The 10,430-nt window shown below is 41.6% G+C and overlaps 1 protein-coding gene across 1 annotated transcript in view; it reads right to left on the bottom strand.

Moving 5' to 3' along the window:
- The window catches only part of LPCAT2 (lysophosphatidylcholine acyltransferase 2), a 28,234-nt gene extending 21,937 nt beyond the window's left edge, over nucleotides 1–6,297 (bottom strand). Inside the window, exons 1-3 of the mRNA XM_019666814.1 lie at nucleotides 6,274–6,297; nucleotides 5,364–5,377; nucleotides 3,190–3,385 (exon numbers count right to left, since the gene is read on the bottom strand). Of these exons, the coding sequence (XP_019522359.1) occupies nucleotides 3,190–3,385; nucleotides 5,364–5,377; nucleotides 6,274–6,297 (234 nt within the window). The remainder of the gene's footprint in view (nucleotides 1–3,189; nucleotides 3,386–5,363; nucleotides 5,378–6,273) is intronic.
- Between the last annotated feature and the right edge of the window lie 4,133 nt (nucleotides 6,298–10,430).

Below are 10,430 nucleotides of genomic sequence, written 5' to 3'. Positions count from 1 at the left end.
TAAACTAAGCCACCAGAGGTCCCCACATCACTTCTATATCCAGAGCAATAATCTGCAGATGGCTAAAAATTCCTTCCATCCTGTTCTGGTAAAATCTCTTATATTTGCTTCGTACGAAATCCAAGGAAGAAAACACTATGTTAAAATCAATGTTCATAAAATCTCTAACAAAATAGTATATAATAAAGTTTTAAATTGCCATATACTTCTTCAATTTTTAAAAAAGTCAAATGATCATTTATAATACACTTGATTTGCAGGTCATAAAAGAACATACTGAAACTCCCTGAAAAATAAATTATAGCTATACTGTTAACCAAACATAATACAATGAACTACGGGTTTGGTTCTTTTACTGTAGGTAATACTTTCCATAAAATGATTTTTAATAACTCTCATATTGGCATGGCATTTCATTCTTGAGGAAAAGCATTCCACTGAGAGGACAAAATAATTAAAAGTCTGGATTTGGCACTCATGGGCCTTGGAGGCCCCCAGGCCTCCTGAGAAGCAATGCAATGGAAATTCTAATAAAAAGTCACCTCTCCTTGGATATGACCTTGCCCTCTGTGGCACATTTCCATGTTTCACAAAGCCATTCAAGGCTCACAGCACGAACATACCCGTTGTTTGGGAGGGAAGATCGACCAAAAAGAGAGAAACATGACGGCCATTATCTATCACTGTCCCCAAAGACACGTCTAAAACACCCCAGCGACTTCAGGACCCCAAGTTTCCTTTCTGCCTTCATCTTCTCTCAGTATACGCAGTAGCCACCCTGATAGCCCAGCTGACATCTTGGTTTCACAGCCCCTTCACCTGGCCACAGCTACCCTTCTCAGCTCCACTTCGGCCATGGAAACGAAGATACGACTCTAATCTCTCCGACAAGTTCTTTAGTTCGAGTTTCCCTTCACGGAGGGCTTACTTCTCCCCTAACCGAGTCTGCCCCAGACTATGCGAATCTGAGGGGCACTCCCAGGACCTACTTGTCTCTCTTCATCCAGCGCCTCCTGCAGCATGTCTGCCCATCTACACTGGTCTTAGGGAGTCAGACACTTACTTCCACGTGGCCTGTCTGTCACCCAGAATCTCTCGCTTCTGCCACACCCATGGCGCTGAGCACAAATGCTCAGTCAGCTCTCGTGGTCCTGTCACCCCACTACTATTCCAGACTGCTGAGGGGTGCTGCAGAAAGGTACAAAACCACATGGGTTGAGGCTACGACAAATCCATGTTAACTCCCACAGGGTCCTCATAGCTGCTTGAAAACTATTATTTTGACCAGTGACCACAAAATATAAAAATAGTTTTTTGTTTGCTTTCTTTTTGCTGGAGATCTTCCTTTTTCTTTGCAGGTGTGCCAAAATACTCTTTTTCAATTCTGAGTCCATATCCTTAATGTCTATGAGATGGGTGAGGATCAAGTTGCTTAATTTAGATCTCACCTCAACTGCTGCCTGGCAGCCGTGCTACGTCCCTTTTTGATCTGCTGCCATCATATTCTACGTTTCAACCCAGTCCATGCTTCTCAGGTTGCAGTTCCTCTTTCATCTCAATGGCACTTTACTTTCAACTTTAGAAAGAAGACAGTGAAGGAGGTCAAGGCACGCCACCCCACAACACTCCACGTTGGTATATGGATTATTCTGAACTGCAGGCACTTGAGAACCACAAATACAGGGAGAGGCTTCCCCTGAACTCCCTCATCTTCCTAAAGGCAGAGCCTCCAAAAGGAACTCAATTGTCATAAATCTCCTCCTGGGGAGATTCATCCAACAGGGGACGGACTCTTACCAATAGCGAGGAGGCTAGAGGTTGACACACGCAGACAGACTTTATCACACTCACATATCTCCCATCTATTCTCCGACGGGCCCATTTGTTNCCCCAAACCTTAAAGCTATGTTAAATGTCATTTACTCAGAATGCTCCATTGATCTATCTACCGACTATGATCACATACAGACACATACTCGGCCATCAGATTCCGGACTCTGCCAGCAAAAAGGACAGGATCACTTTTTTCTTCATCGTTTGGTACTTGAACAGGCATAAACTGAAAGACAAATACACTTTTCTATAACAATCGGTAGGCCTCAGCCATTAAATGCTCAATACATTAATTAATAAGCGATCTAGCACTCAATGAAGCCCACCTTTCTAGCCCATCGGTTACATGATGTAATGGAAAGGATACCGTGCTCGGACTCGGGAGATCTGCCTCCAAACCCCGGGTCTCCCTGACTGTTAACTAGAATGTTCAGTAATGTTTCTGCACCGTCTCTTCGACTCTGCAAGGAAGGCTCTGACCACCTGCTTCCCTGGTTGTGGTGAGGATGAAATGAGCCAGTGTCTGGGATCCTGGAAGTTATAAAGCTGCAGCTACTAACATCTCATTCTCCACCCCTTTGTGTAGAAGTGTTATTATTAGTATTACTTTGTCTTTTATAACCTTCTCTCTCCATTCCTATATCAGCCATGTTTTTTATCATTTATCACACTTCATGTTTTGTCAATTCATCTGCTTTTGTTTTTAACCCTTAGTACTGGCGTTCTCGCTGTTCCTCAATACCATGTTTTGCCTCATCATTTAACGTTTTACTTCTTTCCTCCAGTTGATATTCTGCAATGGCTCATTTGTATTGTCCTTGTTTTTATTTATAGTCTTCTAACACTAACAAGGTTTTGTACCATATTTAAGTCATGACTTTTTGGGCATCTACTATATACCAGGAAAGATCAATAGGACCCTATTCCTATTCTAAAGAAGACATTTTAATAGGCTACAGCGAGATCCCACGTGCTAAGTATCACTACTCTTATTACCCCAATTACAGGTAGGGCTGAAAAGCTTAATTAACTTACTTAAAGTCATACAGGTCACAAGGCCAGGATTCAGTCAAAGGTCTGTCAGGTTTAACGCCCTTGCTTTCCCCACTAACCCATCCTTCCTGGGGTAGGAGAGGCGGGAATAGGAAAGGATTCAATTGGCCAGGGGGCGGGGAAAAGCAGCCAAAGGGGCGCCACAGAAGAGCCAGTAGTTGATCTGGCTTTTTGAGGATAAACGTGATTTCGCCAACAGCTACTGCTCANAAACTGACCTAACGAGTTTTTCTTACCTGCCATATTGATGCTCTGCAGGGAACATAAAAATGTTTGCACGTTAAAGATCAAATTTTAACATACCCTGTCAAAGAGTGCAAAAAGTTGTCTCAGGACATCTGAAACAGGCAACTTTAAATACTCTGCAAATTCTTCAATTCCAATTCTTCCCCCTCTTGAGGAACTCGCAATAGCCGCATATTCATCCAAATGCTTACGGATACCATCCCAATCTAACCTAAACAAAGAATTACAAATACGTGTTATTAACTCTTTACAATCCACATGACATTTTTATGCACATTGCTTTATTCATTTGTATGGGGGAAACATATTTTATGTGTTCAAATTGAAAAGGAGAATTAAGTGGGTATTTTAAAGTACATATTGAACATATACTCAGGCTTCTAAACTTCTAAAATTTTTAAAGGATATCAGTGTAACTGCAATTTCCTCAAATATCTGAGAGCAAGGAAAGTAACTGAGAAGAGCAATGTGGTAGAAGAATAGAATAATAAGTGACTCATGAGAAGAAAATAAGAAATCACATTTAAATCTAAACATTACTAAGTCAATAGTGCTTACTGACTGTTAAAAAAAATACAACTTTTGTTTTCAAGGAGCTATCAGATTGATAATGAATTCATATTTCAGAAAATGTTGTGATAGGGAGATTAGACTATACACACTTCCTCTTACATTAGTTATGAAAAATCAGGGTGATAACACTGAAAAATATACTGTAGCTTACATCACATCCTTTCTTTCGCTTAGGGATGAAACACGTGACTTAACACATACTTTTTCTGTATCCAATTTCAGTGACTACCTAAACTTTTAAAATCTATAGGAATATTGTGAACATAACATCAAAACATTTTATGTAGAAGATATAGATAATATTTGCTGTATCAATTACCAAAATATAATTTTTAATACTGGTTCTGCAGCTCCCTCCTAGGGAGGGTGCCAGGGTCTATAAAATCAATAAATTCTGCAAATCCCTAATAGGATGAAACTGAATGAACTGTTATAACAGGGGAACTGGGGGGGTTATACCTTTCATACCAGATAGTTCATAGGGAATGGTCTAAATGGTTGACACTACATCGTCAAAGCACAAAGGAGTGTTTTTGCCTTAAAAAAAAAATTACATACCCAGAAGAAAATGCTAGATCTAGGGTATTTAAAATTTAGTGATGGTCAGAATTGCTACTCTACAAGCCAATTCATATTTCACAAGAGAAGTGCTAATCACCACAGGCCAGTATCATGAAATTATGCTGTCCTCCTTGTAAGACGGTGGCAGGACAGACAACTACGCTGAGCCACGTCTGAGTCAGGAGGCAGATCTGTACTCACCCACGTTTATTATCTCTTCGTCTCCTGTGACCAATACACATATTTACAGTGAAGTGTTCTTGAAAAAACAAAACCCAGTGAACTAAATGGGACATACATTCAGAACCCTGGCCTCCCTAAGAAACACCAGGGCTGAGCATTCATGAGAATAAACATACAAGCATTCAGATCTCATTTGGACATCTTTANGGTTATGGTGATGGGTAGTCAGGGGACACAGTAAGCTGAACGTATCATGAGATGTAACACAGAAGAGATATGACTTGGCTACTAGTAAGAGGTAAGAGGCAGGTAGCATGATATATTGTCAAGCTAGCACCAAAGATGCCATGCATACTAAAATACTTGAGGACGTTTCTGCCAGGTATATAAGACGCTGTTGGCCTGGCCAGGCAGCACACAGTTTTCTCAATAACTGTGATGAAGGAGGGCGAAAGGTACAATGATGCTGGTATGGACATCGCAAGACATTGCTGTAGCTGTAAAAATGACAGTTTTATAATTATTTGTGATTTAGCCAGTGTGGTTCCTTAGTCCAGTAAGTGTATTTAAATCTCTCCAAGTGTGCTGGCACAAAATCTAGCATGTCACACTGAACTGTGAATACAAAAAATGTTGAGAAGACAATGTTTTAAACTATCGTCTCAGCCATCAACTCCAACTCATCTGGACTTTTGACTAACCCCAAATTATCCTCTGATCTAGAGAATTCAGTATACGTTTGTGAAAGTAAAGAAACTACATTGAACCTAAAGATGTAAAGGGTCTTTTCCTTTTCTTTCTTTCTTTTTTTTTTTTCCCTCAAGAAGACCGGACTTCTCCAAAGGGAATTATCCCCAAGTGGTGATTTATGCCATGCTTTGGATCATGAATACCGTATTCTTATTGGGACTTACCTGCTGCCAAATAACTGAGAATGTAAAAGAACATGTCAGAATCTCAGAAGGAGCTAAACAGATAGCCTATCTTTTAGGACAAATTGAAACAAAAGCCATGATGATGTTTTTGGAGACTAGCCAAGAATGTAAATGGGAAGAAAGAGAAAGGGAATGTGGAGAGATAGTCAGATCTTTCCATCCCCAAAATACCATCAACTACATCAGACTTGGGGAAAGATTGAGAGAGGGAAAGAGAGGGAAAATGAGGATAAAGGGGGAAAGGCGCATGGGAAGGGCTTACGGGAGCCACTGGCGCTGCAAAAATTGATAGCTACTGAGAGAGCAACAGGAACACCCCACCCCTTTCTCTTTCCCACCCTTCCTCCCCTGCCCCCCACCCCTCGTGAGGCATCGAGTTTAGCAAGATAAGCTACTCTGAGAGAAACAAACTATGAAGTTACTGCACTTCCTGGTCTTTCCCACCGAACAGTCCCCGGCTAAATCACTTCAACAGACTGAGACAAGAAGCCTGGCCTGGAAGTGGGTGTGTGTACAGGGNCTCAAGAGTTTGAGCGCGGAGCAACAGCAGTTCGATGCCCAGCCCGAGCTGAGCTGCCGCTGAGCTGCCAACAGGTGGCAGGATGGCTCAGCTTAGAAAAAAAAAAAGTGTAAAATACTAATGATTCAAAAAATTAATAAAATAATATTTAATTAAGGAAATGATTAATAAAACATTCCATGCTTAATTAACATAAAATATTGGCGATATAATATAAATATGATCGATATTTATATTAACACTTTTCCCCCTGTTAATCTACCTGTTGTCCATCTATCTCACAGTCCCGGCCACTGAACCTAAGTGAGAAGAGGGTAGTCTTTCCTCCGCTCCAGCAGCCTGTGTGAACTGCAATCCCTCCCCACTCACCTGCGACTGGCTGCACAGCTCCATTGCCCCCCTCACTTCACGGTGGTCCCTTCACATGCTGACTCTGCACCATCCTGTCCCAGGTAAGGGGGAGACTAACTGACATGCTTCACCACCAACACCTCTCGCTTGCACTGTGGTCCCAGGGCTTCCTCCCTCCTCTTGGGCGGCTCACAAGATCAAGTTCAAACTCCTCAGCCTGTGATGTCAGGCCAGCTGTCATCCAGAGCCAGTCCTTCATACAAACCCTCAGGCCCAGTAACACTGGTTTATTCATTGTTTCCTGACCACATCAAGCACATTCCTTTCTCCTAAAAGTATGATTATGAGAAGAAGGAGAAAGACGGATGAGTGATGATGCTACACACATGGTCTCATCTTTTTCCAAGTAACAGAGAGGAGTTTTAACAGGCCCTTCGTAACAAATGTGCAGCTCTAGTGCTTCGCGTGGTTCTTCTTTTAAGTCTTCCAAAAGATAAAATGCAAAACAAGGAGGCTACTTACGAGCAACAGTTAACACTCCCCATGTGCCAGCTCATAAGCAACCCTATTAAATCCTCACAGCTCTACACAATACATGTCATCCCCACTTTACAGTGAGAACCCGGGCTTACAGAGGTTTAAGTAATTCGCTCAAACACATACAGGTAGGTCGTGGCAGAACTGAAAGGAAAACCGCAGCAAACATCCTTTTTGTAACACTCCATTTCTCTACTACGACAACTTACCAATTCCAGAATTGTACCAAGTTCCAAAAGAAATAAGCTTTGTCAGAAGAAGTACGTCTGTGTGTGTGTGTGTGTGTGTGTGTGTGTACGCGCGCACGCGATGGAGGCTTTCTAAAAGCCTCATTTTAGATTCAAAACTACAAATCATTTTAGTGCATTTGGATATTTAAATAAACTACATAAATGTATTTGAACCTTCCCCAAGTAATTAGATCTGGAGATTTTAGAAGTGACATAAATCTATAGGTGTTGATCCTGACCCTCATTATTAACTACAATCCTTTCCTAAATTAGAAAAAAAGCTTTAATAAAAAAAAATTCCTTTCTGTTCCTTAAGGCAATAAATTACCCACCATAAAGTGTCATAGGTCTAATGTTAGCCATGAGAAACTCACCATGAGCTTCGCAAAGGAGTTTTCATGAAGCATAATATATGTGTATGCCTACAGACAAAACATTCTGATGCATCTACAATACAATGTGTGGCTTTAAAGTGAACATGCAGTGAATGAAAACTGAGATATGGCCTCTGAAGAAGGAATCTGACTGTACAGGCAACGTGAACCCCGTGTTTCCATTCATGAACTAGCAGTGGGCTCCACAGTGCTACAGAGTCTGACTTTGCAGGTATGCTCTCTCATGAGATAAACTGGCAGGCTCTTCATTTCGATCATGTTTTGGGACGTTTCCGATTAGCTCTTATTGCCTATGTCCCTAAGCCGTATGCTTGTGAAGTAGCTGGATGATCAAAGTAATCACTAAAAGATTTAGTGATCTTTTAGGGGTCTTTAAGCACACCCACTAGGCCACATTCTGATTCAAAAAATAACTTTCAGCAGAACCATTCTGTAGACACACATGGCATCGCTGTTCACAGATGCCAGAAGACCAATTACATAGGGATTGAGGTTTGGAACTTATTGTATTTTTAAGATCAAAGAGGCAAGTAAACATTTGAGCTTTTTAAAAACAAGTCTCTGTGCCTGCGAAGCAGAGAGGAAGACAAGAGAGGAGGTAAGGAAATATTCCTCAATATTGCATTCGCTAGGTTTTAGGTATCCAATGATTTGGGTAGCTAAAGAGTTTGACAGTCATCATTAATGATGGGAGACTTGTGACACTATAGGCTACAGCAGTCAACATAGAGAGATAACCTGTGACCAAAATAGCCGAACGTCTCTCTACAAGGGCACTTGAATAATTCACTCAGAGTTGATTTTAAAAAGCATAAAACCGTAATGCCATATTGCCGAATAATATATCTTGAATTAGGTTCACCTAATTAATATTCATGAAGTTCTAAATTACATGTTAAAAGTAATACCTAGGATTTCCATCAATTTTAAAGAAGAAGGAAAGAGAGGGGGTGCCACTGAACAGCCAAGACAACTGCAACTGGCGCAGCCAAGCGAGCTGAGACGTCTAACTAAGCTCGGTGTAGGCGGGCAGCACAAGCTGGGACTCCTCAGACGTGGTGGAGAGGCTGGTGCCTCAGAGACAGGGCCCAGTTCTGGGCAGCCTTGAGCCAGGGTGTGGACATGCTTAGAGGTGGAAGGGAGGACTGCTGGGATGCAGTTTCAACTTCATCTACACAGTGGGGAATTAAAATATTTAAAAATTATAGAGTTGTCAGGAGCCCCCTGGGTGGAAGGGAGCATCATAAATCTAAAATACTAGGATTAAAATAAGAACACCAAACTTGAAGTCGCAAATTCCCATCCTCTTGCTCAGCAACTCAATTCTAAAATTCCTACCGACTCAGGTATTTTAAACTGTTTGAAAGCCATTTTGTTTGCGAAGTTATTGAACAAAGGGTACATTCTTTTCTTTGCCAGAATGTTATCCAAACAGGTCTAAGAACGGGCTAGAGAATACAAATATTGTAATCGAAAAGGAAGGAAGGGAGGGAAGAAGAAAGAAAGAAAAGAAAAGAAAAGGAGAGAACAGAAGGGAGGAAGGGAAAAAGAAAATAAAGAAAAGAAAAGGAAAAAAAATAAAAAGCAAGCAAGCCAGCCAGCCATGACATGGGAAAGAAAATGTGGTAATAGTGGTCAGGGTGAAAAAATGAGGAATTTGCGTGCTTGTGTTGTAACGTAGTTTGACCCCTGATATATGTACCACACAAAAAAGTACAGTTTCTATGTGCATTTCCACATCTGTTGCTAGATCTTGTTTTAGCGGAAAAAGGTAAATTTAGAGGAAGGAACCACTTAAAGGAAGGGTTACATTTAGACACATATATATCTATCTCTGACCTCTGATTCAGGGGCTCCCTGAGGGCACCACTGCAGCCAACCAGATTCTGAGCTCAGGGGTCCTTCCCACATCATTCCTAAAGACTAAGAAAAGCTCTGGAACCAACCTTGAGTCTTAACGATCTGGCCAGAATTTTCAGAGTGATCTAATTACTCCCCCACCCCCCGCCTGCCACTGCAACTCCAACCAAAAGACTGTCCTGTGAATAATGATATGAGCTGCCGTCTAGATAGGATTTCCTCAGGCATTCACTGTGCTGAATGAGTCCAAAAGTGAGGGCTTTGCTGGCCTCTGTGCATCTCTCATGACCCTAGGCAGCACCTCTCAGCTTTCACAGAACCTACTCTTCACGGAGTGTGGGGCTGCATCAACCTCTAGAGCTCCTTTTGTCGGGGCTTGAAGGTGTTATCATGCAACTTGGCAGAGGCCAGCATTCAAAGGAATAAAAAGACAGGAACAGGGGATGCAAATCTAGCCAGCCAGACTGGTTAGGCTGGTTACTACATGTTAGGAGTTCCCAGAAGGTAGAGGCTTTGCCTGGTACAATGCTAAGGGCTGGATCTGATAGCCTGAGCTTAGATACACAATTTGCTCACAGTGCTTATTTTAAAGAAGGTGGATTTAACTTTCAACGTTTGCACATCTGGTCTATCTAGACAAGAAACTCAAAATAAGAGGAAAGGCCACATTTCAAGTTCCACGGCCACATTTTGAAGAACTTACCTCAACTTCCACCTTTGTGAAGGGCTGGCACCACGTAAGAACACAGAGCTGAAAGCTGAAGACAAGAAAGAGAAGGTCCCATTGTATGGCAGTTACAAGTATCACTAACATTATTCCATAAAGCATGCAGCACCCATGTCACACGTCATGCATATTTTGTGTTTATAAATGCCACACGGTGGCTGTAACGCTTCTTGGGCTGATGCAACTATTCTTGATATTCAAAAGTTCCATCGTCACATGCAACGCCGTATGTGTATTTTTGAGGCAGAGACGCAGCTCAGTAGACTAAACCCCAAATTTGAAGTGTCTTTTGATGACTCAGGCTGATAGGCTTAAGTCCCCAGAGAAACTACCCAAGGCCACCTTTTAAGGCACATAAATGTATTTATAGGAAAGCACCTGAGTAGAACATTACAATACTCTAAACTCCTTTCTGATACTTTTAAA

Source organism: Hipposideros armiger, unplaced genomic scaffold (genome assembly GCF_001890085.2).
Source record: "Hipposideros armiger isolate ML-2016 unplaced genomic scaffold, ASM189008v1 scaffold_479, whole genome shotgun sequence".
In the NCBI taxonomy this organism is placed as follows: Eukaryota; Metazoa; Chordata; class Mammalia; order Chiroptera; family Hipposideridae; genus Hipposideros; species Hipposideros armiger.
This window is presented reverse-complemented; position numbering and strand designations above follow the sequence as displayed.